Below are 27460 nucleotides of genomic sequence, written 5' to 3'. Positions count from 1 at the left end.
GCCACATGACTGACTCCCATCAAAGGAAATGTGTCCTCTAATTGCTTTTTTTTTTTCCTAGATGGCTGAAAAACTACACAAAAATCATTTAGAGAGCAAAGATCTACGGGAGAAATTGCATGCTCTTACCAAACAATATAAGATTGTCTTAAGTGAGGAGGAGAAAGTTTTTATACAGAAACAGAACACTTATAATGAGTATGTTTCTATCCATGATCTGTACATGAATCAACATGTTATGGTTATGGGGTTTCCTTGGCATCAAAATGGTGACTCTCTAAAGAATGAAATATGGCCCTTTGTAGCAACATGGATGGAACTGGAGAGTGTGATGCTAAGTGAAATAAGCCATACAGAGAAAGGCAGATACCATATGTTTTCACTCTTATGTGGATCCTGAGAAACTTAACAGAAACCCATGGGGGAGGGGGAGGAAAAAAAAAAAGAAAGAAAGAAAAAAAAAAAAAGAGGTTAGAGTGGGAGAGAGCCAAAGCATAAGAGACTCTTAAAAACTGAGAACAAACAGAGGGTTGATGGGGGGTGGGAGGGAGGGGAGGGTGGGTGACGGGCATTGAAGAGGGCATCTTTTGGGATGAGCACTGGGTGTTGTATGGAAACCAATTTGACAATAAATTTCATATATTAAAAGAAACATTGTAAAAAATTTACAGTAAAAAAAAATGGTGACTCTCTACTTAAGTTCATCCTAGTTTTAAAATCTATTGACAATGATGAAATATTTACCTAAAAATAAACACACTCCTCATCTGCCTGTATATGCACTGAGTTATGCTTTCCTCATATGGGTTAGATCAAATCCATAAACACCATGGGCATTACATTTACTTCTACATCAGATTCTTGAAAAAAATAATCCTGCTTTTACTCCATGAGACTGTTTAGAGAAACTGTGAGATCTACCTTCATCAGACACTGGCTCTGCCATCTCTTCCCTACCTCTGTGAAGGGTTTGGTCATTGACACAATCCCCTAACCCAGAGACTGGGAAATTATTCAAGGAAATTCCTATCTTTTACTACCCGTTGGACTCCATTCAAGCACCAAGGCTTGTCAGTTCCACCTCCCGGATATCTCTCAAATATATCCCTTTCTTCTCTCCAACTCCATTCTTGTCACCTCTTTCAGCTTCTTGGCACTGGCTTGTCCCTCCAAAGTTCTCCCCACTTTCTGCTTTACCACCCTTAAGTTGTTCACCTTCCTTCCACCAGAATGATCCTTCTGAAACATCCCTCTGATGCCATTCCTTTTCATCAGTCGCTGCATTGTCATAAGTAGTCTATAAATCTCTTGTTTCCACTGAACTATGAACAGATCAGGGTATTTACTCAGTGCTACATCCCCAGGACCTTGTACATTGCTTAGCAGATAGTGGGCATTCACCAATATTTTCTTAGCAAGTACAGAATAACATCTTGCAAGCATGAATTCTATAAGTAACGATCCATTACTACAGACAAAGTTAGATCACACAGAAGTGTAATTACAGTGTCCAGGCACACTTAGGTGAAACTGAGTTTATGGTCATTGCAGCATGTGAGCTGCAGAGAGTAGTTACAATGATTGTATCTCATTCAACTGAATAACCTACCAAGAATCTGCTTTCAGTAGTTTTTTCCAGCAAAAAATTTCCCCAGATCAGTACTGAGTTCATCAGTACTCATCTACAGGTAAAGTTTCCTTCAAGGTTACACTGCTAGAAAGAGGTAAAGCCGGTATTTAAAGCTGGTCTAACTGACCCCTTCACCTTTCATAAAATAACATGGTAGAATTGATAATGTGCTGATGACAAATAACTGTAACACTAAAACATTTACTGTTGTTATTGGTTTTTGTCTTCAGCTTGGGCTGCCATGACTAAGCACCATAGACTGGGTGGTTTAAACAACGGAAATTTATTTCTCACAGTTGCAGAGGATGGAGATCAAATATCAGGGTGCCAGCATGGTTGGCTTCTGGTGAGAGCCCTTTTTCCTGGCTTGCACAAGGCTGCCTTCTTGCTGTGTTTTTACATGGTAGAAATAGGGAGAAAACAAACTTCCTGGTGTCTCTTCTTACAAGGAGCCTCTTCGTCATGACCTCGTCTAATCAGGTGACCTCATCACTTCACAAAAGCCTCACCTTCCAATACCGTCACATTGGGTGTTAGGGCTTCAACACACAAATTTTAGGGACTGAACACAGTTCAGTCCATAGAAGTTTTGAAGAAGACGAGACGCTTATATAAAGCACTTTCTGTTACAGGAATGCCCCTATCAATGTCTGGAAAAACTGAAATTGAACAAAACTGTATACTTCCTATTATTCTCTCTACAAATTGGAGACAAAATGTAACCACTTTTTACAAAGTGCCTCATGAGTCCCACACACTGGATTGAGCACTTTATAGCTCATTTAATCCTTATAGCTGTTGAGATAGGTATTATGATCCCTGTTTTATGGATGGAGATACTGAGGCTCATCTCCAGGTGAAGTTTCCTTCAGGGTCACACTGCTAGAAAGAGGCAAAGCCAGTATTTAAAGTTGGTCTAACTGACCCCTTCACCTTTCACAAACGAACCTGGTAGAATTGATAAATGTATTAAAAGAGACACCCCTGCTCAGAGGGACAGAGTGCTAGGGACAGAACTGTTCTTGTGGTTTTATGGTGACCACAGCAGTTCATGCTCTCTCCATGGCTTAGGAATTTTCATGAGTTTAGATTTCACCACCACTAGCAAAAAGACTTTGTTTCTATTTTCCTAATTTGTTCAGTAAATAGTTGATGAACCAAACTTGGCAGCCTACATTCTACATTCTTATTTGTGATTGCAATGTCCCCTCATGCTGAAGAGTTAAAAAAGATGATTTCACCTTTCAACATATGCTAACTCTGGTTTTTTCATGGTAGGAATCAGAAACAAATGGCGTTTATTAGTCGGAAAGAAAACTTCCTATCGCAAAGGAAAGTAGACATCAAAAATATGGAGGAAGGACTTGTCACTCTCCAGGAACTTCATCAGTATGTTTGTTGCCCTTGAAACATTTAATCATTCTTTTCTGCATCTGTTTTAATATATGGTAACCATAGATCTATCAGTTTCTGATATCCTATAGAAAAGGAGGTTTATAATTCACTGTCTCTGTTTTACAGTATAGAAGGGTCATTATCATTGAATCTACCATTGAAAGGGTAGACAGGTCCTGAGTTCTGGACGAGCTGCTGGACATGAGAAATGGACCCATCAGGAGTCTAGGAACAAGAATGTGCCCGAACATTATCACAACACTGACACCCTATGGTGTTCATTTCTGCCATTCTAAATCACTTTAATTTTTAATTTTAATTTTTCTGATTAAAATAAGTAATGCCTGATGTGATTTTAAAATTCAAATGTAGAAATGTGGCTTAGAAGCATAAAAGTGACCCTAATCTCTGTCTCCCCACAGAGATCTCACTGTTAACAGTTTGCTATGCATGCTTTCTATAATAGGAGTGTGTACATACACCCAAAAATAGGATTCTACTTTTCTAGAACTGTAATTTATCCACTTAAAATTGTATCTGGGTAACTTACACAATATTATATTTCAACTATATCTCCATAAAAAGCTGGAAAAATATATCTGGGAAAATGATAAAACAAGTGTGATAAAAGGTAACATTTGGAGAAATTGGTGAAAGGTATATGGGAATTCTTTGTATTAATTTTTACACTTATCTGTTGATTTTAAAACTATTTCAGAAGGAGGCAAAATTCATATATATGGGACCTCATTCTTCAGTCTTTCTTTCGCTGCTTAATATTCCTTTCACTGAATATGCTATGTTTTATTTAACCAGCACCCTACTGATGCTTTGGCTTTTGTGTTTTCTCTACTATAAGCATTTTTCAAATTAACCTCCTTTAACGTATATCCACGTATACAACTATTTCTTTATAATAACGTCCTAAAAGTTGAATTACGAGATTATAGGGGGTTGCATATTTTTTATTTTTATAATTTGAATATAATTTATGACTTGAGTGTAGGGCAGTGGAGAAACTAACTTACAGAACTAAGACAAGTGGAGATGAAATTTGACTCCTGCCAACAGAAATCTAGAACACAGCAGGATGTGCAGGTTGCTTGTCCTTACACTGTTGAACAACATATTTAAACATCTGTTTCTCATGTTGGTTTCAGAAAGGAAACTAGGAACCCTTCCCTGTGAAAGAGTGGGAAAATAGAATCGGGTTGAGTTAGGGGTTTTGTTTTCCACATGAATAACACAGATTCTATAATCAAGTATTGTGCCATCATGATTCCCATCACCAGGAAGCTCAGAGCCAAATTTGTGACCCAATACTGGTTTTCATTTAGTACTTTTAATGTTGTTGTTATTTCACTCTAGTTCAACTACTTTGTGGATTAAACTAAATACATAAATAAATAAAATCAATGAGATTGGGCACATTGCAAAGAATCTTAGAGTTCCAGGGGAGGGTGAAGTGGAAAAGAAAAAGAAAAAAAGGAAAAAAATAGTTACAAACAGAGAGGGAGGGAGGCAAACCCACAAGAGACTCTTAAATACAGAGAACAAACTAAGGGTGGATGGGGAGGTGGAGAGGGAGGGGAAAATGGGTGATGGGCATTGAGGAGGGCACTTGTTGGGATGAGCACTGGATGTTGTATGTAAGTAAGCCAATCTGACAATAAATCAAATTCATAAAAAAAAAAAAAAAAGAAAACCCACACTGTGATTTTAGATGGAGGAAAAAAAAAAAACATGAACGTATTTGTGTTGCTAGTTTAACAGCATTATGTGTTCTGTTTTAGCTATGAATTATTTCCATTTTTCTTTTAATTTTTTTAACGTTTTTATTTTTGAGAGACAGAGAACATGAGTCAGGGAGGGGCAGAGAGAGAGAGAGGGAGACACAGAATCTGAAGCAGGCTCCAGGCTCTGAGCTATCAGCACAGAGCCTGACACAGGGTTCGAACTCACAAACTGTGAGATCATGACCTGAGCCGAAGTCGGATACTCAACCAACGGAGTCACCCAGACACCCCTGAATATTTCTATTTTTCAAAAGATACAAAGTCATATTTCACTTTCATTTCTGCATATGAAGCACTTCATAGAGAAAGAGGGAATAAAAATAATAAAGGCTTCTAATACCTATGCCAGACTCCATATTTCCACCCATCCTAGATTCACAGGAAACCCTTCCGTCCTTAATTACTACTTACCCCAGTACAAAACTCTTTATTGGCTTTCTGAATTATACATTGCATCAAACCAGGACTCAATCAGGAATTCAAAGTTCCTCACCAATTTATTGACCTTCACCCCTCCTATGTCAATGTGTTGCTTCCCTTCGTGTCCTCTGTCTGTGGCAAGTCTATGTTGCTCATAACTCTTGACTTGTTGTACCTTTTCCACGTCTTTGCGAATGATGACGTCCTTCCCATGGTGAAATTGCACCTTCATTCCGGCAATCTGTGTTCTTCCCTCTGTCGAACATTAACCTCCGATGTCCCTTCCTCAGCTGCCTCCCCAGAATCTATTCTTCCTTTCCCTTAGGTCTACCACAATTCTGCAAAATCAGTTTGCACTTGCACAAAACCATAATTGTCCTTCTATGAGTCTACCACTACCTTTCGTCATTACACGAGGTTTGGTTTATCTCCCAATTAGATGGTAGTCTTATTGTACATAAGAATTATACATAAAGTCTTTTGTGTAGTCTACTAGCCTCCACAAATGCAAAACCCAGTGTATGTCTTCCTGTTTTTAGAGCAACAAAGGAAGTATATCGGAGACAAGTAAAAATCCTGAATGACAACCGGGAAAGAGAAAGTCAGAGATGGTAAAAAAAAAAAAAAAAAAAAAAAAAAATTTTTTCTTTTCATTCGTGTTATGAGTCAGTCTATGTTATCTTAATGCGCAGTGCCTCAAAGTAGGGAGGAAATCAGAGTGCTTGTTGCTTGCTAGAGTCCAAGGAAATTATTCTCCTAAATTAAATTGTGTGAGTTCTCTCAGTTCGTTAGTTTGATTTGGGGGCTTGAACAGAACCAAAGTTTTCCATTTCAATCAAGTGAGCTCCCCGAAGAAGGAAATTGTCAAGATTGGTGTAGTGCCTCTCGCTCACCAGGCTTCTGTGTGGACCAGTAGGGGAGGTTATGTGCAGTGACAGAGAAGTGTGGCTAAACATATGGGCTCTGAAGACAGGCCACTTTGGTTGCTCTGTCACTGACTAGCTCTGTGACTGAGGCTATGTTACTTAATAATCTCTCTTTGCTCCCATCCCTAGTAAGTGGCCAATGATAGTAGCACCCGTCCCGCGAAGTCACCGTGATTGGCCAGTGAGACGATCTATATAAAGTATTCAGAGGACCACCTGGCACCTAGGAAGTATTTGCAAAAACTTAGGTGTATTATATTGTTGTTGTCCTGGTTATTGATCTCATTTGTAAGACTCCACATGCACATCTTTCCCGTTCTCCAGTGCAGCTTTTTAATATTGTGGTGGAGAGAAAAATTTGAGAACCTAGAAGGTTGAAATGAGGTAGTTTTAACTGCTATTTCTGCCTGGGTCACTTCTGCCTGCCCTTGAACCTTCCCCATTGCCATCCTTCACCCAAAGGAGGTGAGCGGCCAAGTGTGGTTTGTCCGCGGTCCTAGTGGACATACCAACACAGGCTGTTGCAGCGAAGCAAGCTTGTGAAGCCGACAGCACTGAAGCAGTTATCGCTTTGTCTAATTTTTTCAGCTAATGTGCGTGGTCCGCATTGCCAATAGCTCAAACGGTCTTATGTGATCATAGTAGGATTTGTGTTGCTTGGAATTCCTGTATCTTTTCAGTAAACTGTTAGGCCAGTTTCACGAGAATTCTTTCTGCTCTCATTTCCAGCGTCATAACTCAGTGGAAAATTGCTTGTTCACGAAAAAAACATGCATGTTTGAAAAAGAAGCTGGAGTCTGAAGTACAAGAAATTTTAGATGAAGTACAGACTGCTGAATCTAGATGCATCAAACTATTGCAAGAGGTAAAGGAACTCAAGGAACTTCAATACTATTGTTCCATATTAGTATGGACCCAGTATTATTATTGCATATCAGTAATTCTCCTTCAATATTTAATTAAACCTTATCTTATGAAGAGATATTTTCCTTTCTGGTGACTTATGCTTAGAGTGAATTATTTAACTTTCTTTAGAAATTCCTATTTGCTGTGTGTGAACTGTAGGAATTTAGCAAACAAAGTCGCACTTGTCTCTAGAATATGCTTTTGAAATCTGTAACCAGAAACTCGTTTGACGTTCACTTTTAGGGAAGCTCTCTGTTAAAAAAGAAACCAAACATCATTACTCAGCGCTGGTATTGACCCTCCGCCCTTCCTCCATCTCCCATCAGTCCCATCATCCATTTCCTCATGTAGGTTATAGATATTGTTTGGTGAATAAATTAACCTCGGGAGGGAAACATAAATAAATAAATTCCCTCTCAAGTAGTTGCTGTGAAAATATATAACCTGAAATCAGAGCCAAGTATCATGCAAAGAGATATTAATTCTTGGCTGTTTTGAAAATGTAAGGCTGACTGCTACAGGGCAAATGACAGATCTTCAATTTGTTTGCTTTCTGATTAGACCAATTTTAGACAAAAAGAGATCACTGAGTTTTTGGCAGAGACTGAAAAACTTACATTGGAATTAAAACAAGTGGAGGAAGAATTTATTGTCAAAGAAAAAAAGTTAGTTCAAGAGTTGAGCAAGTATGAGGTAAGTTTTATGTTGCATCTAAAAACAATTTGAAATTGCCATATGGGGGGAGGGGTATATTTCATGCTACTCTTTTTTTTTTTTTTTTTTACAATTTTTGTTAATGTTTTTATTTTTGAGAGACAGAGACAGAGCACGAGAGGGGGAGGGCAGAGAAAGAGGGAGACACGGAATCCGAGGCAGGCTCCAGGCTCTGAGTTGTCAGCACAGAGCCCGATGCAGGGATCAAACTCATAAGCCGTGAGATCGTGACCTGAGCTGAAGTTGGACGCTTAACCGACTGAGCCACCCAGGTGCCCCTATTTCATGCTACTCTAAGCGGTTAAATGTAAACCCTCCAGTGTGAGCAAGCCTAGTTTCATTATGACTTTTTGTCCTGAAAAAAGAGCAACATAAAATATTTTTTCAGTTAAAAAAAGAAAATTAGACACTCCAAGTTACGTAGAAGTGCCGGCAAAGTCCCCGGGGACAAGGGGAGCGGTGCAGGAAGGCAGGCAGAGCCAGCGCAAGAGTAGCTGGGGAAAGCAGCAAAGGGCAAGGGAGGCCAGTGAGGCCAAGCTTGGAAATCCTTATCAGAGAGGGCATCCTGCTGAGTTGGGAGCTGCCAGGAGCCACCTGGGGTGGAATGGAGCAAGGATGCTGGGGGAGCTGGAGCGAAAAGGCACTGAAAGTACCCAAGGGGCCTGGAGGTGGCAGGTCTCTGGAAACACAACAGAAAACACACCTTTTCAAGGTGCTGGTGTTACCTGGGAAGGTAAGGGGGTGCTTCCTGGAGACCTACGTTGGTATTGGAATGAGGAGAAAAGGGACGGTGGTAGAAGCCTTCCTGAACTTGATTCGTTTCGAAGAGGAACAGAGGCCCCGGCTGTATCAAAGAGGGGCTTTATTTGTTTTGTTGTGTTTTGTTGTTTTTACTATTTGTTTTTTTCTTTATTTGTTTTTAATATGAAATTTATTGTCAAATTGGTTTCCATAAAACACCCAGGGCTCATTCCAACAGGTGCTCTCCTCCATGCCCATCACCCACTTTCCCCTCCCTCCCACCCCCCATCAACCCTCCATTTATTCTGTTTTTAAGAGTCTCTTATGGTTTGCCTCCTTCCCTCTCTGTAACTTTTTTTTTTCCCCATTCCCCTCCCCCATGATCTTCTGTTAAGTTTCTCAGGATCCGCACGAGAGTGAAAACATATGGTATCTGTCTTTCTCTGTATGACTTATTTCACTTAGCATCACACTCTCCAGTTCCATCCACGTCGCTACAAAAGGCCACATTTCATTCTTTCTCATTGCCAAGTAGTATTCCATTGTGTACATAAACCACAACTTCTTTACCCATTCATCAGTTGATGGACATTTAGGCTCTTTCCATAATTTTTGAAGACAATCGTCCCTTGCTGTAGCAGGCAAGCAGAGAGTCCTTACATGTCAAAGTTCAGATCTTGCCCTGGGCCAACCCCATGCTTCCCCACGCAACCCCCACCACATCCTACAGAAAGCCATCCACAGATTATTGGTCCAAGAAAAGCCAGTTCTTTCTAATATGAATAACAAAAAAGGAGCAGCTATGTCCTCCACACAAAAATACCATGAGAAAAACAAGGGGACACCTGGGTGGCTCAGTGGATTGAGTGATTGACTCCTGATTTCAGCTCAGGTCATGATCAGTTGGTGGTGGGATCGAGCCCTGAGTCAGGCTCTGTGCTGTTAGTGTGAAGTCTGCCTGGGATTCTCTCTCTCTCTCCCCACCACCCCCACCAAACCTCTCCCCCACTCACTCTATCTCTCTAAAAAAAAAATAAAGGGAAAAAATGTATTCATTAAAATAATAATAATAATAATACTTTTTAAAAAATCTATTAAAAAAATAAGTGAAAGGGGGAACAAAACTGTCCAACAACTGAAGAACACTCAGGAAGATGGTGTTGGAACAGATGAAAACTGTGATCAAGTATCCCTCTGTAAATTAAAAAATATATATTTTAGTTTCGTACAAGTGCCAAGGAAGATCAATATAGAAATCTAGGAACTCAGGGAAGAGGTGTCAGAAGGGGATGGGCCAGAAACAGGAAGAAGTGAAATGGAAATTGGCACAGCTCAGAGAACAAACAAGGGACAGAAAACATTCCCAAATTCAGACAAAATGAGAAGAAACAGAAGGGAGAAGAGTCAGGGTGGGAAACCTTTCTCTGCTGGATGCCATCTGTCTGGGTGCCTAGTATTCTTCTAGATGCTGAAAAACAAAAAAAGAAACAGACAAAAAACCCCTCTGCCCTTATGGTGCTTACATCCTAGTGGAGGGAGATTAAAAATAAACAACATAAACAAGTGGAACCTTGAGTATATTCAAAAGTGAGAAATGCTATGGAGAAAAATAGAGCAGGGACTGGGGATAGGGCAAGCGTAAGTAATGTGGTCTGTGTGCCCTGTTAAAGAGCATTGTTAGACAAGGAAGGGTAGAATCCTGAAGGGCAGAAGGTTGCTGCAAACAGGAAGGGAGGAGGCAGGGCTGTCCTATCTGAGGAACAGCAAGGAGGCAGTGTGGCTGGAGTGGACAGGAGGGAGAGGGATCCATTATCTGGAAGGAAATGCTGAGACAGAACGAGGAGTGTAAAGTTTATTCGGGAGTAATACCTATGAAAGGACTGGGCAGGGGAAGTCATCAGGCTATTATGTAACCCGCAAACTATCTCTGGGGAGCTCCTGAGCAAGGACTGTCCATTAGCAGATCCCTGCCTTGGGCAGATATGGCTACACCCTTGTACCACCTCCTTGCTCAGTTGGTTGGGGGCCCCCGTGAAGAGCATGATCTTCAGTAGATAACTGAGAAGTCTCTAAAGGAGCCGGCCGCTGGAGGCTGGCAGCTGACCATACTCCTTGCCACAAGGCAGTGTGTGAGTCCTTCCATGAGGAATGATTCAAGAGGGGCCTCCCCAGGTCTGCCTCCTTATAGGCCATTGTGAGTACTTTGTCTTTCCTCTGCCTGGGCTGGGAAGGTAAGTTTCCTGATAAGAGGGTTCTGAGTGAAGGGCTGAATAGTCTGATTTTCATGTAAATAGGATCATTCTAGCTGCTATGTTGAGTGGAATTTAGGAGAGCAATGGTGGGTGCAGGAAGACCAATTAGGAAGCTAGAGCAGTATTGCAAGTGGTTCAAGTAGCTTGATCCAGGGGCGCCTGGGTGGCGCAGTCGGTTAAGTGTCCGACTTCAGCCAGGTCACGATCTCGCGGTCCGTGAGTTCGAGCCCCGCGTCGGGCTCTGGGCTGATGGCTCAGAGCCTGGAGCCTGTTTCCGATTCTGTGTCTCCCTCTCTCTCTGCCCCTCCCCCGTTCATGCTCTGTCTCTCTCTGTCCCAAAAATAAATAAACGTTGAAAAAAAAATTAAAAAAAAAAAAAAAAAAGTAGCTTGATCCAGAGTGGTAGCTGAGGGGGTGGTTGGAAGTACATAGTCAGCATTTCAGGTATTTCTTGAGAGAGAGCTGACAGAGTTTACTCTCATACATGATGGTGAACCAATGGAGGCAATCCCCTTAAAATCAGGAATAGGATAAGGTTGCTATGTAATATTGCACTTGAGCTTACACAGTGCAATTAGGCAAGGTAAGTCGACAGTCTTCCAGTGTCCACCCCACTTGCCAGGCTGTGCGCCCCCTGCAGGGCTGTGTCCACCTGTGTCTAATTCACAGAAAGGCACAGAGAGCAGCCTGTGTGCCCTTCCTATAAAGCAACAACCCTCCTTCCCCTTGATAATCCTCATCAATAACCTGGAGCAAATTGGAATCCCATTTCTGCAATTGGTTCAGTAGCATGAGGAGCCCAAAATGGAGAAGAAGCATTCTCCGATTTTGGTTTATGGAACCATTATTATACCCCTGGTACAAGCGTTCTTCTCACCAGTGTTGTACAATATCTAAATGAACAGAGCCCAAATTCACAGGGAGGGAAAACTAAATCATAAGATTTAATAGAAGTCCACTACCACTTGGGCCCCTGACCCATATATTTTGTCTAAGGAAAACAGTCCTGGATGTTAGTCACTGGTTCAGAATATAAATTTCCAAATCTCCAGAGGCATTTTCTCCCAGGCAGTACTATGACGAAGTCCTCTGTAGACTTGGCTCCAATACCTGGGGGCCTCGGCTACAATTCTGCTGGAGCTTGCCACAGGCTTCTACATCATTCTGACCTAGTGCTGACACCTTGACCATGAATTGGATCTGCTGGGTCCTACAGCCCTGTATCTGGCAGAGTGCAGTCAGAGAAGCAGAGCCACCAGAAATGAGGTTTCTTAAAGGGTTTGACCTTCTGGAATCGTGGTGGCTGGTTACACCGTCTAGAGAGTCTGTCTGCTTTCCATCTGGAACTGGGGCCTGAAGGCTGTAGGACAGGCAGTTGGGAAGGAAAGATGGACAGGAAGTTATAGGATGAGCTGGAACTCATCCTGATGAACAGGGGTGGGACCTGCATCAGTCTCTCTCTTTTCCAAGGCTCCAATTCCAAGGGGTTGCAGCAAAAGCCTGAGCCCATTATCACTGAGCTAAGTGTGCATGTGGCTCCGGAATCAGGGAAGCTTGAAGGAGCTGAAGAAGCAGTGGGCCTGCCTGAGCCAGCAGACAAACACCAACTTGTCTGAGATGCCGCAGCATCTGGTACCCGAACCCTCCCTCAAAGCATGAAACAACAGCATGGTTCCTTGTCAGGGAAATTCTGGCAGCTTAAGTCAATATAGGCAATGGGAACAAATTAATGCCTTCACATACTTCCTTAGACCCTCAAGCTATTCTTTACAGAACATGGTATAGATAATACAGAGTTGAGTTTCTTTTTTCTTTATTTTTTTAATGTTTATTTATTATTATTGAGAGACAGAGAGACACAGAGCGTGAGCAGGGGATGGGTAGAGAGGGGGAGAACAGAATCTGAAGTAGGCTCCAGGCTCTGAGCTGTCAGCACAGAGCCTGACGCAGGGCTCGAACTCACAAACTGCGAGATCATGATCTGAGCGAGATCATGACGGTTGCCTAACCAACTGAGCCACCCAGGCGTCCCTACACAGTTGAATTTCTTAACATGCAGTGTGGAGAAAATTACTCCTGATGCCTCATTGTAATGTGTTTAAATTGTGGTGTTTTTACATGTGTTTTGATCTTTCCATATTTATCCCTAAGGATTCTCATTGCAGTTTGGGAGGGAACATACCTGGCTGGTGTATCACTCTATTAACTTGGGTGCAGACAGGATGCTTTATCAGAGATGCCAAAATACATCTGGCAGGATGTGAACACAGATAAAACACATCTCTTTATCAGAGATGCCAAAATACATCTGGCACAGTGAACACAGGCAGGGTATGTGTAGTAAAGGGTTACCAACCCTCTCTTCTTTATTGGGAAATTGACCTTGGCTTAACCTTCTGGGTCATTCCCCTAGACCCTGGCAAAGGTAGACGACTAAAGTTGTATCGTCAGGCAACATTGTTTGTAAACAGTGACCCGTGGGTGGGGAAACTAGAGCAGTGGGCTTCCCTGGGTTTGGTGCCTCTTTTAAGTAGGCACGTCTCTTTCGGGGACCTGGAGGGTGTGCCCAAGAGAAGTTGGTTCCTATTTGGACATGAGGCTTCAAAACCAAGGTGCCTATCACACCCACTCATGTGGGTATCTTCCTCTTACATCTGAGTTACCACTTTGCTGGGGTCGGAGGACAGTAGCCTCTGGTCAGCTGTGGTGTGAGGTCCCTCCCACTGAAGATGCATGCCTGGCATTGCCCTGCTGGCGCCCGGGTTTTCCTTCAGATTATGTATGTGTGCAACCTGGATTAAAGGTAAAAAGCGAAAAAGTTGTTAAGGATAAGTTAGGTCAAGTATGGCCTATTCGAATCTTAAGAGTCTAACTATCTGGATGAGAAGACGCCCTGACGTGGCCATTACAGAAGAGAGAGGTTTATTTCTCTCCCAATTACAGGCCAAAGGGAAGGGGCCCGAGGTTGGAAGGGCAGGTCAGCATGAGGCTAACCTCTGTGGATCCAAGTGGCAGTTTCCATTCTTATTCTTTTCCAGCCAGGGGACAGAGGGAAGGACCAAGGGGGCATGTACTGCTTCCTGTGGCAGGCGGAGGACCCAGAAGCGGCCCACACCGCTTCTGCTCACAAAACCATTAGTCGCACCCGCTTGCAAGGAAAGCTGAGAAATCAGTCTAGCTGGCAGCCATATGCTGAGCTAGAACTGAGGAGTTCTGATATCGAGGGACAGGAGAATGGCTAGTAAATATCAGCTGGCTGTCACTGCTTTATCACCGTTTTAAACCCATCCTGACTTGCTAAGAGAGGTCCAGCTAACTAAAACCTGGATAATTAAGCAGGCATCTTCATGTTTTGTTTTGGGTGCTTTTTGCCCATGTATTGTAACAATATGTCCACTTGTTTCTACCCCCTCCCCATTTCTTATTTAATCCACTTTTCTTAGGACTTATGTATATTTCGTTTTGCTGCTTTTTTTTTTTTTTTTTTTTTGAGAGAGAGAGAGAGAGAGAGGCAGAGAGAGAGGAAGAAAGAGAATCCCAAGCAAGTTCCACACTGTCAGCGCAAAGCCCAGTGTGGGGCTTGAACTCACAAACTGTGAGATCACAACCTAAGCCAAAATGAAGAGTCAGACACTTAAGCAACTGAGCCACCCAGGTGTCCCGTTGCTGCCTGTTTTTTGTTTGCTTGTTTGTTTTTCCGTAAAATATGCTCAAGAGAGATTTTCTCAAATAGGTGTTTAGGGTACGTACATGGTAGCGTTAATGGAATCATAGCAGTAGAGCTAGAGAAATGAAGGGCTCCTTGGAGAGACCATTGAATGTAACCTCCTTACTTCATAGATTTCCAGAGACTCTCTGAATCAGCCAACAAATATGTTTCGAATATCTAGGATCTGCCGGATACCTTTCTATACACCTCACGATGAGAGGACACTAAGACAGGGCTCTTCCTCTCAAAGAACTTACATTATACTCTGGAGTGTAAATTGTGTCCGTTCTCTAAAATCATGCCTCACAATTAGCTTTATTTTCTTTAAAGCTAAGATTCGCTAGGGAAACGCAAAGTAACAGAGTAAAGGAAGATGAACTAGTCGAGCGTCTTCCGCAACTTCAAGTGGCAGAAGAAGAATACATGAGCAAAGCTGGAAAACTGGAAGAGCTCATTCATTTTATTACAGGTAGGTATGAAGTCTCAGTAATTAACGTTAAGACAGGTAAGGATTTCACTGATAACCCCTAACTCAAGGTGGGTCATCATTCGTGAGCCAGTGATGAAACTCTGCAAACTTTTCCCATCGCCTTTAACTCTTTCTTCTCTAGTTTTTGCCCCATCTACTAATTTCTTCTTTACACCGCAGCCCTGATGTTGCCCTTGTCAAATGTTTCCTTTTCTCTTTTAAAGACTTTAAAATTAAGAATTAGTGACAACTAGGGGCGCCTGGGTGGCGCCGTCGGTTAAGCGTCCGACTTCAGCCAGGTCACGATCTCGCGGTCCGTGAGTTCGAGCCCCGCGTCGGGCTCTGGGCTGATGCCTCAGAGCCTGGAGCCTGTTTCCGATTCTGTGTCTCCCTCTCTCTCTGCCCCTCCCCCGTTCATGCTCTGTCTCTCTCTGTCCCAAAAATAAATAAACGTTGAAAAAAAAAATTTAAAAAGAATTAGTGACAACTATATAATGTGGCTTCTGTCTCTCCTTGGTAAAAGTAGAAATAGCACCTTTATCTGCTACCAAGTGGAATTCTTTTTTTCTGTTTCTTAACATGAATTTGAATATTCTATCTTGTTCCAGCTATGACTCTAACCATTTACCAAGTAGGTACTCATCAGATTTTTTTTCCTCCTAACTCACCCCTAAGGCAAATATATATAAGAGCTAGTCTTAGAAATGGAGGCTTTATAGAGGATGTGAAATGTGTCTCAAAGTATGTATATTTTACATTTTGTTACAGGGCACAATCATGTATATTAAATATAAAAATACTTATTTTCTCCAGAAAAATAGGATGTAGTCCATCTAACTCTGCACCCAAAATTTCATAAATCCAGAATCATCTCGAGAGGTGTGAGTTTTGTCTTGCATTTGGGAAGCAGAGTATCATTAACCAACAAGTCCCACAAGGTTGTTAAGCAGAAAAGCTTCCAGAATTTCTGTTTTCTAGATGGAAAAAGTACCCTGAAAATCAGAAGACCAGGATCAAAAGTTACAGAAAGGACTAGAACGGGAGCCCCCAAAAAATGTGCAGTGTGATGGGAATAAACAGCTGGCAAGATGAATATGGGGAGAGACATCAAAATAGTCTGTGTCAAAAAGATATAATCATATAGAAATCCAATATGTTGAAATGTAAAACAAATATTTAAAAGTGAATAGTCGGGGGGGGGGTGCCTGGATGGCTCAGTTGGTTAAATGTCTGACTCTTGATATTAGCTCAGGTCATGATCTCATGGTCATGAGATCAAGCCCCATGTGGGGCTTGGTGCTGAGCATGGAGCCCACTTGAGATTCTCTGTCTCCCTCTCCCTCTCTCCTGCTTGCGTGCGTGCACACACATGCACACCCTCTCTCAAAAATAAAAGCGAATAGTGGTCATTGCCAAGGAAAGTGGTTTTTTAAGAATATAAGATTATAAGTATCTTGAATAATTGATCTGGTTGCCATTCCTCAGTTGATTTTCCAATTCTTGTCAGATTCTCATTTAGTCAACTCAGGTAGATTTTCTTGGTCTTTTGCTGCTTTAAGAAGGGTCATGAAACCTATGTACTCCACCCCCAATTTTCTGTTCTCCCAAGCTTCTTCCCATCCCTTCTTGCACTAAGGTGGAGGATGTAAGAAACATGAGGAGTTTGAAAATAAGCAATATATTTCCATATATTGCAAGTGCTGATTCTCTTGAGGCAAAGAAAGAAAATACTAAAGAAAGTAGAGGAAAGAGGGAAAGGCCAGAGAAAGGGAACATAAGAGCAATGCGCTCCAGAGTAGGAAAATATGCTTCACCTGCCAGCAGTGAGACTTAGGATGGAAGTGGCTCAGAACACACAAAGAGCAATGTTATGACTTAACGACTTTCAGTTAAATGTTATGGGTAAAACATGCATCTATCTGTGCTCCCTAGTGAAACTTCATAAAAATGTGTGTAAGCTATTTTTTTAGGGAGAAAAATTATGACTCGCAAGTACAGAGACTGGCAGAGAAGATATCTGCAGAAAATAAACATCGACAAATCTTTAGAAGGTAGAATTGGCTAGAAGAATTAACAGGAAGGGAAGTGTGACTAGCAAGTGCCTGCATGAAAAGCACACCATGAAAGCAAGGACCTGGCAAGTCTTGGGCATTGGAGGACCCTGATACTGGGAAGCTGAAATGAGTCACAGGGTTGAAGATTGGTTGAAAATCTTTATAACAAGCGGTTAGACTTCCAGGTCAGATGCCATCTTCTGTGCAGCTGAGCGACTGACTACTCCTCCCGGTGCTGGCAGAGAAGTCAGACCAGGGGGTTCTAAACTGCAGGATATCAGATATGACAGAGGGCAGAAGACGGATGCTATACAGAGACCCCCTTCCACTGCTGAACTTGATGAAGGCTGCCAGCCCATTGTGTGTGTGACTGTTCTGTAATCCCTTCCCCACTCTTGAAAAGGAGATGGTTGGATTCTTCTCTAAGGAAACTAAACAGTTCCAGAGAAAAGCCCCCCATAATCTAACATTTGAGGATCCTCCAACAAAATGGCTGGTCCCTTCCTGATCACTGTACTGTGAAACCCACCCAGGAACTGAGCCTTTTAGTGCCGCATGCTTAAATAGGGTTAGATAGTCAAAGATCACCAGACACCTCAGGAAAAACTCCAATGTGAAAGGCAGAAACTAAAGCAGACAGAAAAACAGAAGTTGGTGGAAACAGATGACACAATGAATATAAGAATGCTTTTAAAGATACATCTTCTTAGAGAATGTCTATTCTCTATATATTATGCATAATGTCTATATAGTCTATATATTAAAGAAAATATACATTCTATAGGTTTTCGAGAATATATCTTAAAGTTACATTCATAGAGAAAAAATATATTGCATGTATGAAAAGGAACAGAGAAACAGGAAAGAGCTCCTAGAAATGAAAAATATAACCAATATTTTATTGTATTAAAAAATTGTTTTTAATGTTTATTTATTTTTTAGTATATGTGCTGCCGAAGCGAGCACTAATGTTTATTTATTTTTGAGAGAGAGAGAGAGAGCACAATCAGGGGAGGGGCAGAGAGAGAGGGAGACACAGAATCTGAAACGGGCTTCAGGCTCTGAACTGTCAGCACAGAGACTGACTGTTGGGGCTCGATCTCAGGAGCAGTGAGATCATGACCTGAGCCGAGGTCGGACGCTTAACCGACTGAGCCATCCAGGCACCCCTGACAACGAAACTTTTAAAATTTAATAGGATTATAAGAAAAGCAAATCTCTCAAAAAATAGAACAAAATAAGGAGTTGAGGAACAGGATAAAAGAGTAAGAAAATTAGAAGACCATTCTGAGATGCTGAATATTTAATTAATATAAGGCCAGAAAAGAAAATGGAAAGGATAAAGTTATCCAAGAAATAATACAAAAATATTTCTCAGAATTGGAGAATATGAGTTTCCTATTTGAAAAGGCCCATCAAATCCCCAGCGCAATTTCTAAAGGAAAAGACAGTAAGCCACATCATTGTGGGATTTCAGGCTAAAAAAGAATATTCCAAAGGCTTCTAGAGAGAAAAAGCAGATCTCACTCAAAAGATGCGTAATCAGAATGGTTTTAGGCTTCTTAACTGTACTATACTATTATACTAAAAAAAGACATTGCCTTCAAAATTCTGTGAGAAAATAATATCTAACATTAGATACCCATCCAAACTATTAGTCAAATATAAATAGAGAATAGAGACATGTTTAGATATATAAGATATCAAAATTTCTCTGTCTCAGGAAGCTAGTACAGAATTTGCTCGGAATAAATTCAAAAGAAAAGGACATGAAATTCAGGAAACAGGGGTCCAACATAAGGGGAATGCAAAGGAAAGTCCCAAGTGCTCAGAAAAGAGGAGGCGGCGGTGGGCAAGGGGGGGTGGGGGAGGGAAGAGATATGAAACCGGTAGATCACCTAAGGTGTTTGACCACGTGGGAAGTAATATTTGGAAAGATTTTATAATTCTATTATAGATTTAGATATGAATTAATGTGTACATGGAAAACGAAGGAAATAAAAAATGAGGTATTTTTAGCTCCAGGAAAAACAAAAAATTATACAGGAGGGGAGGAATAATCATACTACACCATTTGTCTCATCTGTGAATGTTTACATTGTCATAATGATCTCAATAGTTAAAATTAGGGACACCCGGCTGGCTCAGTTGGTAGAGCATGTGACTCTTGATTGAAGGTTCTTGATCAAGCTTCATGTTGGGTGTGAAGATTACTTAAAAACAAAATCTTTTTTTAAAAATATAGTTAAAGTTCGCTTTAAAAAACATGACTTTATGGGGAGATTAGAAGTGCACGTGGGGGATGTAGGGGTGAGAGTAAGTGTGCTACTTTCTATATTAGGAAGAAGATAGAAAGTGTCTTAAAGTGACAAATCAAGAAATAGTCATATAAGCATTTTTTAAGAAAATAGAAGAAGAAAAAGTTGAGTTTAAAAGTTGTTGATTCTGAGGAGTCAGATACTATACTGCATTGGAAACATCTAACTTCTATTTTTTGTTTTAAACCTTATAATAGTATTTAACTTTTTTTTAAGTTTATTTATTTATTTTGAGAGAGAGAACCAGCAGGGAAGGGGCAGGGCAGGGGGAGCAGCACAGAGGGTGCAGATCGGTTTCTATGTTGACGGCAGAGAGCCTGATGAGGGGCTCGAACTCACCAACTGTGAGAACATGACCTGAATCAAAGTCAAACACTTAACTGACTGAACCAGCCAGGTGCCCCATAGTATTTGACTTTTAAAACTAGACACATGCCTTATTTTGATTAATTTTTTAAACTAAACATTGTGGGAAGTTATTTTTTCTTTTTCTTTTATATAGCACAAAAGCAGGAGCAGAATTTACTGAACGATTCCACTTCTCAAATGGCAAGAGACTTTTCAAGATTTCTCAGCAACTCGGTAAAGAGTCAGTGTATTCATTCTTCTTGCTTTTATTGGAATACTGATATATACAAGCCATAATACGGTGTGTGTGTGCGTGTGTATACAGAGAGCGAGACTCTAGATGCAACTGACATGTAATCATGAGCATATCCTTGGGGGGGAGGGCCTCAGTTTTCTTATTCATGAGGTAGAGATGGTATGATGCTTCCTAAGGTTCTTTTTAGATCTCTTATTCTGTTAAATTCCTATGAATATTAGGATAAATGCACAAAGGTTGCAGAGATGGGGTGGGAGTAGATGAAATAAGAGCATGTAAAGAGACATTTACTACCTTTATAAAATTTATAATCAGTAATTAATGATAAACGTGTATGTAGAATTGGTTAATTAAAACTGGAAACATTCTATTTTTGAGAAGCATTGATATCAGAAGTAACTTTTAACATGTGGGTATAGAGAAATATGAAGGGGAAAAGAACTAGTAAGTATATATGCAATTCTATTTGGTAAGATGCTGCTAGTGATGGTTATACAATGACTAAAGATTATGTGACTTGTAACAGTATAATAACTAAGAATCAAACAGAGAATTCAGTAGAATATTCTGAAAAATCCATTAAATTATATTCTTTTCAAAAAAAAAATTAAATCCTCACTGAAAAAGCCTCAATAAATTTCGCTTCCCTCTTCCCCATTTTTGCCATACAGTTGTTCAAATATCAAATTTATAAAGTTGTCTCAACAACTTATTTGTCTTAATTGTCTAACTTAAGTCCATGGACTTGCTTCCCAGAGCTTTGGAGTTTTATTTATTTTTTATTCAAATATAATTAACATACAGTGTTATATTAGTTTCAGGTGTACAATTTAATCATTCAACAATGCTATACATTACTCAGTTCTCATCCCAATAAGTATACTCTTAATCCCCTTCATTTACTTCACCCATCCCTGCACCCACCTCCCCTCTGGTAACTACCAGTTTGTTCTCCGTATTTAAGAGTCTGGGGGAGGGGGAGGTGTCTCTTTTTTTTTTTTTTTTTCCTGTTTTTGTTTTCTTAAATGTCATTTAAGAGTGAATCATATGGTATTTGTCTTTCTCTGACTTATTTCACTTAGCATTATACAATCCAGGTCCATCCATGTTGTCACAAATGGCAAGATCTCATTTGTTTTAATGACTGAGTAACATTCCATTGTACATATGTACCTCATCTTCTAAATCCATTCATCTATCCATGGACAATTTGGTTGCTTCCATATCTTGTCTATTGTTAATAATGCTGCAATAAATATAGGAGATAGATGTAGGTATAAATATAGATATAGAGATAGATATAGAGATATGGATATGGATATGGATACATCACTTAGAATTAGCATTTTCATATTCTTTGGGCAAATAGCCAGTAGTACAATTGCTGGATTGTAGGGTAGTTCTATTTTTAATTTTTTGAGGAATCTCCATACTGTCTTCCACAGTGGCTGTACCAGTTTGCATTCCTACCAACAGTGCCCAAGTATTCCTTTTCCTCCACATCCTTGCCAACACTTGTTGTTTCTTGAGTTTTTTATTTTAGCCATTCTGACAGGTGTGAAGTGATATCTCATGGTTTGGGTTTTTTTTTTTTAATGTTTGTTTATTTTGAGAGGGAGTGAGCACAAGTGGGGGAGAGGCAGAGAGAGAGAGAAAGGGGGAGAGAGGGAATCCCAAGCAGGCTCTGTGCTGTCAGTGCAGAGCCTAATGAGGGGCTTGATCTCACAAACTGCGAGATCATGACCTGAGCCAAAATCAAGAAGGAGATGCTCAACCAACTGAGTCACCCAGGCATCCCACTCATGTTTTTGGTTTGCATTTCCCTGATGATGGATGATGTTGAGCATCGTTTCATGTGTCTGTTGGCCATCTGTATGTCTTGGGAGAAATGTCTATTCATGTCTTTTGCCCATTTTTAAATTGGATTACTTGTTTTTTTTAGTGTTGAGTGTAGAAGTTCTTTCTATTTTTGGATGCTAAACCTCCATTGGTATGTCGTTTGCAAATATCTCCTCCTCTTCATTAGGCTCTCGTTCAGTTTTGTTGATTGTTTCATTTGCTGTGTGGAAGCTTTTTATTTTGATGTAGTCCCAATAGTTTATTTTTGCTTTTGTTTCCCTTGCCTCAGGAGCTGATGTCAGAGAAATTACTGCCTGTACTCTCTTCTAGGATTTTTATGGTTTCAGGTTTTACATTTGGGTCTTTAATGCATTTTGAGTTTATTTTTGTCTATGGTTTAAGAGTGATCTAGTTCATTCTTTTGTGTGTAGATGTTCAGTTTTCCCATCACCATTTGTTGAAGACCATCTTTTGCATATTCTTGCCTCCCTTGTCGAAGATTAATTGACCATACAATTGTGTTCTAATTTCTCGGCTCTCTATTCTGTTCTGATGGTCTCTATGTCTATCTGTGCCAGTACCATACTGTTTTGATTACTACAGAACAGTAGTAATCAGTAGTATATCTTAGAGTATATGAAATCTGTGATTTCAAGATCTAGTAAATATCTTTGTAGTATATCTTGAAATCTGTAATTGTGATACCCCCAGTCCTTTTTATGATTGCTTTGGCTATTCAGGATCTTTTGCAGTTCCATACAAATTTTAGGATGATCTAATTCTAGCTCTGTGAGAGATGCTGTTGGTATTTTTTTTTATTTTTTTTTAACGTTTTATTTATTTTTGAGACAGAGACAGAGCATGAACGGGGGAGGAGCAGAGAGAGAGGGAGACACAGAATCGGAAGCAGGCTCCAGGCTCTGAACCATCAGCCCAGAGCCTGACGCAGGGCTCGAACTCACGGACCGTGAGATCATGACCTGAGCTGAAGTCGGACGCTCAACCGACTGAGCCACCCAGGCGCCCCAATGCTGTTGGTATTTTGATAGGAATTGTATTAAATCTGTAGATTGCTTTGGGTAGTATGGACATTTTAACAATATTTGTTCTCCCAATCCAGGAGCATGGAATATCTTTCCATTTGTTTCTGTCATCTTCAATTTCTTTCATTGGTGTTTATAGTCCTGGTCTTTTACCTCCACGGTTAAGTTTATTCCTAGGTATTTTATTATTTTTGGTACAATTGTAAATGGGATTATTTTCTTAATTTCTCTTTCTGCTACTTCATTATTGGTATATAGAAATGCAATGGGTTGTATACTGATTTTGCATCCTGCAAACATGCTGAATCCATGTATCCATTCTAGTAGTTTTTTGGTGAATTCTTCAGGGCTTTTATGTAGAGTGTCATGTCATCTGCAAATAGTGACATTTTTACTTTTTCCTTACCAAGTTGGGTGCCTTTTATATCTTTTTCTTGTCTGATTGCTGTGGTTCAGACTTCCAGTACTATGTTAAAAAAACGTTGTGAGAGTGGATGTCCTTGTGTTGTTCCTTATCTTAGGGAGAAAGCTATCAGTTTTTTACCATTGAGTCTGATGTTAGCTGTGGGGTTTTCATATAAGGCCTTTATTATGTTTGAAGTATGTTCTCTTCACATCTTTGTTGAGGATTTTGATCATGAATGGATATTGCACTTGGTCAAATGCTTTTTCTGTATCTATTGAAATGATTATATGATCATATGATTTTTCTCCATTTCTTTGTTGATGTGATGTATCATGCTAATTGATTTGCAAATATTGAAACACACTTGCATCCCAGGAATAAATCCCACTTGATCCTGGTGAATAATTTTTTAATGTACTGTTGGATCCAGTTTGCTGATGTTTTGTTGAAGATTTTTGCATCTGTGTTCATCAGAGATAATGGTCTGTAGCTTCCTTTTTTTATAGTGCCTTTATCCGGTTTTGGTATTAGGGTGGTACTTGGCCTCATAGAATGAATTGGGAAGCTTTCATTCTTTTTCTATTTTTTTTTTTTTTTTGGAATAGATTGAAAAGAACAGGTATTAACTTTTTTTTTGAATGTTTGATTTAGTTTTGGGAAGTTATATAGTTTGGGAAGTTATTTGCTTCCATTTCTTCTAGGTTGTCTAATTTGTTGGCATATGAGTTTTCATGATATTCTCCTGCAATCCTTTGTATTTCTGTGGTTATTTCTCCTCTTTCATTTCTGATTTTGTTTGAGTCCTTTCTCTCTCTCTCTCTTTTTATTTTATTTTTTTTATTTTTGATGAGTCTGGCCAAAGGTTTATCAATTTTGTTGATCTTTTCAAAGAACCAGCTCCTGATTTTATTCATCTGTTCTATTGTTTTTTTTTTTTTTTAGTTTCCATTTCATTTATTTCTGCTCTAATCTTTATTATTTCCTTCCTTCTACTCATTTTTGGCTTTGTTCTTCTTTTTCTAGCTCCTTTATGTGCAAGATTAGGTTTTTTATTTGAGATTTTTCTATCTTCTTGAATAAAGCTTGTATTGCTATAAACTTCCCTCTTAGAACAGCTTTTGCTGCATATCAAAAATTTTGGACTGTTATGTTTCCATTTTTCATTTTTCATTTCTCTCCACTTTTTTTTTTAATTTCCTCTTTGATTTCTTGGTTGATCCAGTCACTGTTTAGTAGCATGTTACTTAAGCTCCATGTATTTGTGTTCCTTCCAAATGTTTCTTGTGGTTGATTTCTAGTTTCATAGCATTGTGGTCAGAAAGGATGCATGGTAATAACTTCAGTCTTTTTGAATTTGTTGAGACTTGTTTTGTGGCCTAACATGTGATCTATTCTGATAACTGTCCCATGTGCACTTGAAAAGGATTTGTATTCCACTGTGTTAGAATGGAATATTCTGAATATATCTGTTAAATCCATCTGGTCCAATGTGTCATTCAAAGCCACTGTTTCCATATTGATTTTCTGTTTGGATGATCTATCCATTGATGCAAGTGGGGTATTTAAGTCTCCTATTATTCTATTACTATTGATTACTTTCTTATATTTGTTATCAACTGCTATGTATTTGTGTCTTCCATGTTGGGTGCAGAAATATTTACAAATATCCCCATTGTTGATTGTTCCCTTTATGATTACATGATGTCTTTCTTTGCCTCTTGTTAGAGTCTTTGCTTTAAAGACTATTTTGCCCAGTATAAGTATTACTACCCTGGCTTTCTTTTCACTTCCATTTGTATGACAAATGCTTTTCCATCACTTTTAATCTGCATGTATCTTTAGGTCCGAAATGAGTCTCTTGTAGGCAGCATACAGATGGGTCTTGCTTTTTTATCCATTCCATCACCCTATGTCTTTTGATTAGAGTGTTTAGTCCATTTACATTCAAAGTAATTATTGATAGGTATGTACTTATTGCTATTTTGTTACTTGTATGGTTGTTTTGTAATTCTTCTCTGTTCTTGTTTTCTCTTGCTTTATTCTCATAGTATGCTGGCTTTTTTAAGTGATATACTTGGATTTTTTCTGTTTATTTTTTACATATCTATTACCAGTTCTTGATTTGTGGTTACCATTAGGTTTATGTATAACATCTTATACATATAGAAGTCTATATTAAGTTGATGGTCACTTAAGTTTGAACCTATTCTAAAAGCAGTCAAGTTTTACTCCTTCCTCCTGCCCCAATGTTTTAGGTGTATGGTATTATACTTAATATCCTTTTATTTTGTGAATCCCTTAAATGATTTATATAGATATGCTTAAATTTACTACTTTTGTGCTTCCTATTTTTCTTACTCCTGCTTATGGTCTTTCCTTTCCACTCAAAGAATTCCCTTCAACATTTCTTGTAAGGCTGGTTTAGTGGTCATAAACTCCTTTAACTTTAGATTGTCTGGGAGACTATCCAAACTCCTTTCTGAATGATAGCCTTCCTGAGTAGATTATTCTTGGATGCAGGCTTTTTCCTTTTAGCACTTTGAGTATATCAGCCCCTCCCTTCTGGTATGCAATGTTTCTGCTGAAAAATCAGCTGATGGCCTTATGGGGTTTTCCTTGTATGCAACTGTTTCCTTTTTCTTGCTGCTTTAAATATTTTCTATCACTGCTTTCTACCACTTTAATTATTAGGTGTCTTTTTTTTAACTTTTTATTTTTTTCAAGTTTATTTACTTATTTTTGAAAGAGAGAGAGAGAGCACACAAGTGGGGTAGAGGCAGAGAGAAAGAGAGAGAGAGAGAGAGATTGAATCCCAAGCAGGCTCCTCACTGTCAGCACAGAGCTGGATGCAGGACTTGAACTCACAAACTGAGAGATTATGACCTGAGCCAAAGTTGGATACTTAACCCATAGTAGGTGCCCCTACTATGTATCTTGATGTGGATATCTATGGATTGATTTGGGGGGGAGTGGCTCTCTGTGCATCCTGGATCTGGATGTATATTTCCTTCCCCAGATTAGTGATGTTTTCAACTCTTATATCTTCAAATAAATTTTCTGCCCTCTTTTCTGTCTCTTCTCCTGGGATTCCTATATCGCGAATGTTTTAATGCTTGATGGTGTCATTGAATTTCCTTAATCTATTTTCATTTTTCTTAGTCTTTTTTTTCTCTCTCTCTCTCTCCTGTTCAGCTTGATTGCTTTCCATTACTCTATCCTCCAGGTCACTGATCCATTCTTCTGCTTCCTCTAGTCTTCCAAGTATTCCCACTAGCATATTTTTTATTTTAGTTATTGTGTTCTTCATCTCTGATTTTCTTTTATGTTTTCTCTTTGTTGAGGGTCTCACTGGCGCCCTCCACTCTTCTCCAGTCCAGTGAGTATCTTTATGACCATTGAATTAAATTCTTTATTAAGCATATTACTTATTTCCATTTGATTTAGGTCTCTTGCTGTGATATTGTCCTGTTCTTTCATTTGGTACATATTCCTCTGTCTCCTCACTTTGCTGGACTCTGGGTATCTGTTCCTCTGTATTAAAGTCAGCTGCATATCCTGATCTTGAAATCAGTGGCCTTATGAAGAAGAGTCCTGTAGTGCCCTGTAGTGCAGTGTCCCTTGTTCACAAGAACCTGGCACTTCACGGGTATCTCCTACATGTGTTGCATGTACCCTACTTCTGTGTTGGAGCTGCATTTGCCTTTAGTCCAGGTGTCTTCAGTGGCCCTCTCTGCTTGTTGTTGGCAGGACTTGGTCCCTGTGTTGTTCATGGGCCAGTTTAGGGCTTCTGTGGACTTGAGCTGAGTCAGACCAGGCATTTTCCAGATGTGTGGTAGCACTGAACGCCAAGGTGCTCTCCCTGTATTGTCCTCTGAGAAGCTTTCATTGGTGGATGAGACCTGAAGGTAAACCATATGTCTGCCCCCAGCCCACTGCTGGGGTTTCAGACTAATGTATGCAGTTATCTTCCCCACTTCCAGGAACAGGAGTCACTTTGGAGTGGTGCTGGCCTCATTGGGGCTGCTTGCACACTGTCAGCTTGTGGCACCACTTTGGATGGACTCCTGCCAAGGACAAGTCCATAAGAGCATGTGGGGGTGGGTGCACATTGTTAGAAAGTTGTGCACTGGTCTGCTGCGGGAGAGAACTTGTGGCCTAGACAACTGCCAAGGGCTGCTCTGCAGAAAATGCAGGGGCGGGGCATGTGGTGCCAGCAAGGTCACTGCCAGTCCGTTGTG

General features: G+C 40.0%; 1 protein-coding gene across 3 annotated transcripts in view; it reads left to right on the top strand.

Moving 5' to 3' along the window:
- The window catches only part of CCDC175 (coiled-coil domain containing 175), a 78351-nt gene that overhangs the window by 30008 nt on the left and 20883 nt on the right, over positions 1–27460 (top strand). For all 3 annotated transcript variants that reach the window (XR_006705054.1, XM_045451130.1, XM_045451129.1), the window contains 7 exons: positions 62–198; positions 2909–3019; positions 5781–5852; positions 6897–7032; positions 7635–7766; positions 14820–14958; positions 19833–19912. Coding sequence is in view for 2 of the 3 variants with exons in the window: in XM_045451130.1 (XP_045307086.1) it covers positions 62–198; positions 2909–3019; positions 5781–5852; positions 6897–7032; positions 7635–7766; positions 14820–14958; positions 19833–19912 (807 nt within the window). In the remaining variant the exon portion in view is untranslated. The remainder of the gene's footprint in view (positions 1–61; positions 199–2908; positions 3020–5780; positions 5853–6896; positions 7033–7634; positions 7767–14819; positions 14959–19832; positions 19913–27460) is intronic.

This window comes from Leopardus geoffroyi, chromosome B3, assembly GCF_018350155.1.
Source record: "Leopardus geoffroyi isolate Oge1 chromosome B3, O.geoffroyi_Oge1_pat1.0, whole genome shotgun sequence".
Classification (NCBI taxonomy): Eukaryota; Metazoa; Chordata; class Mammalia; order Carnivora; family Felidae; genus Leopardus; species Leopardus geoffroyi.
The sequence above is the reverse complement of the archived record's forward strand: the minus strand, read 5'-3'. Positions and strand labels throughout refer to the sequence as shown.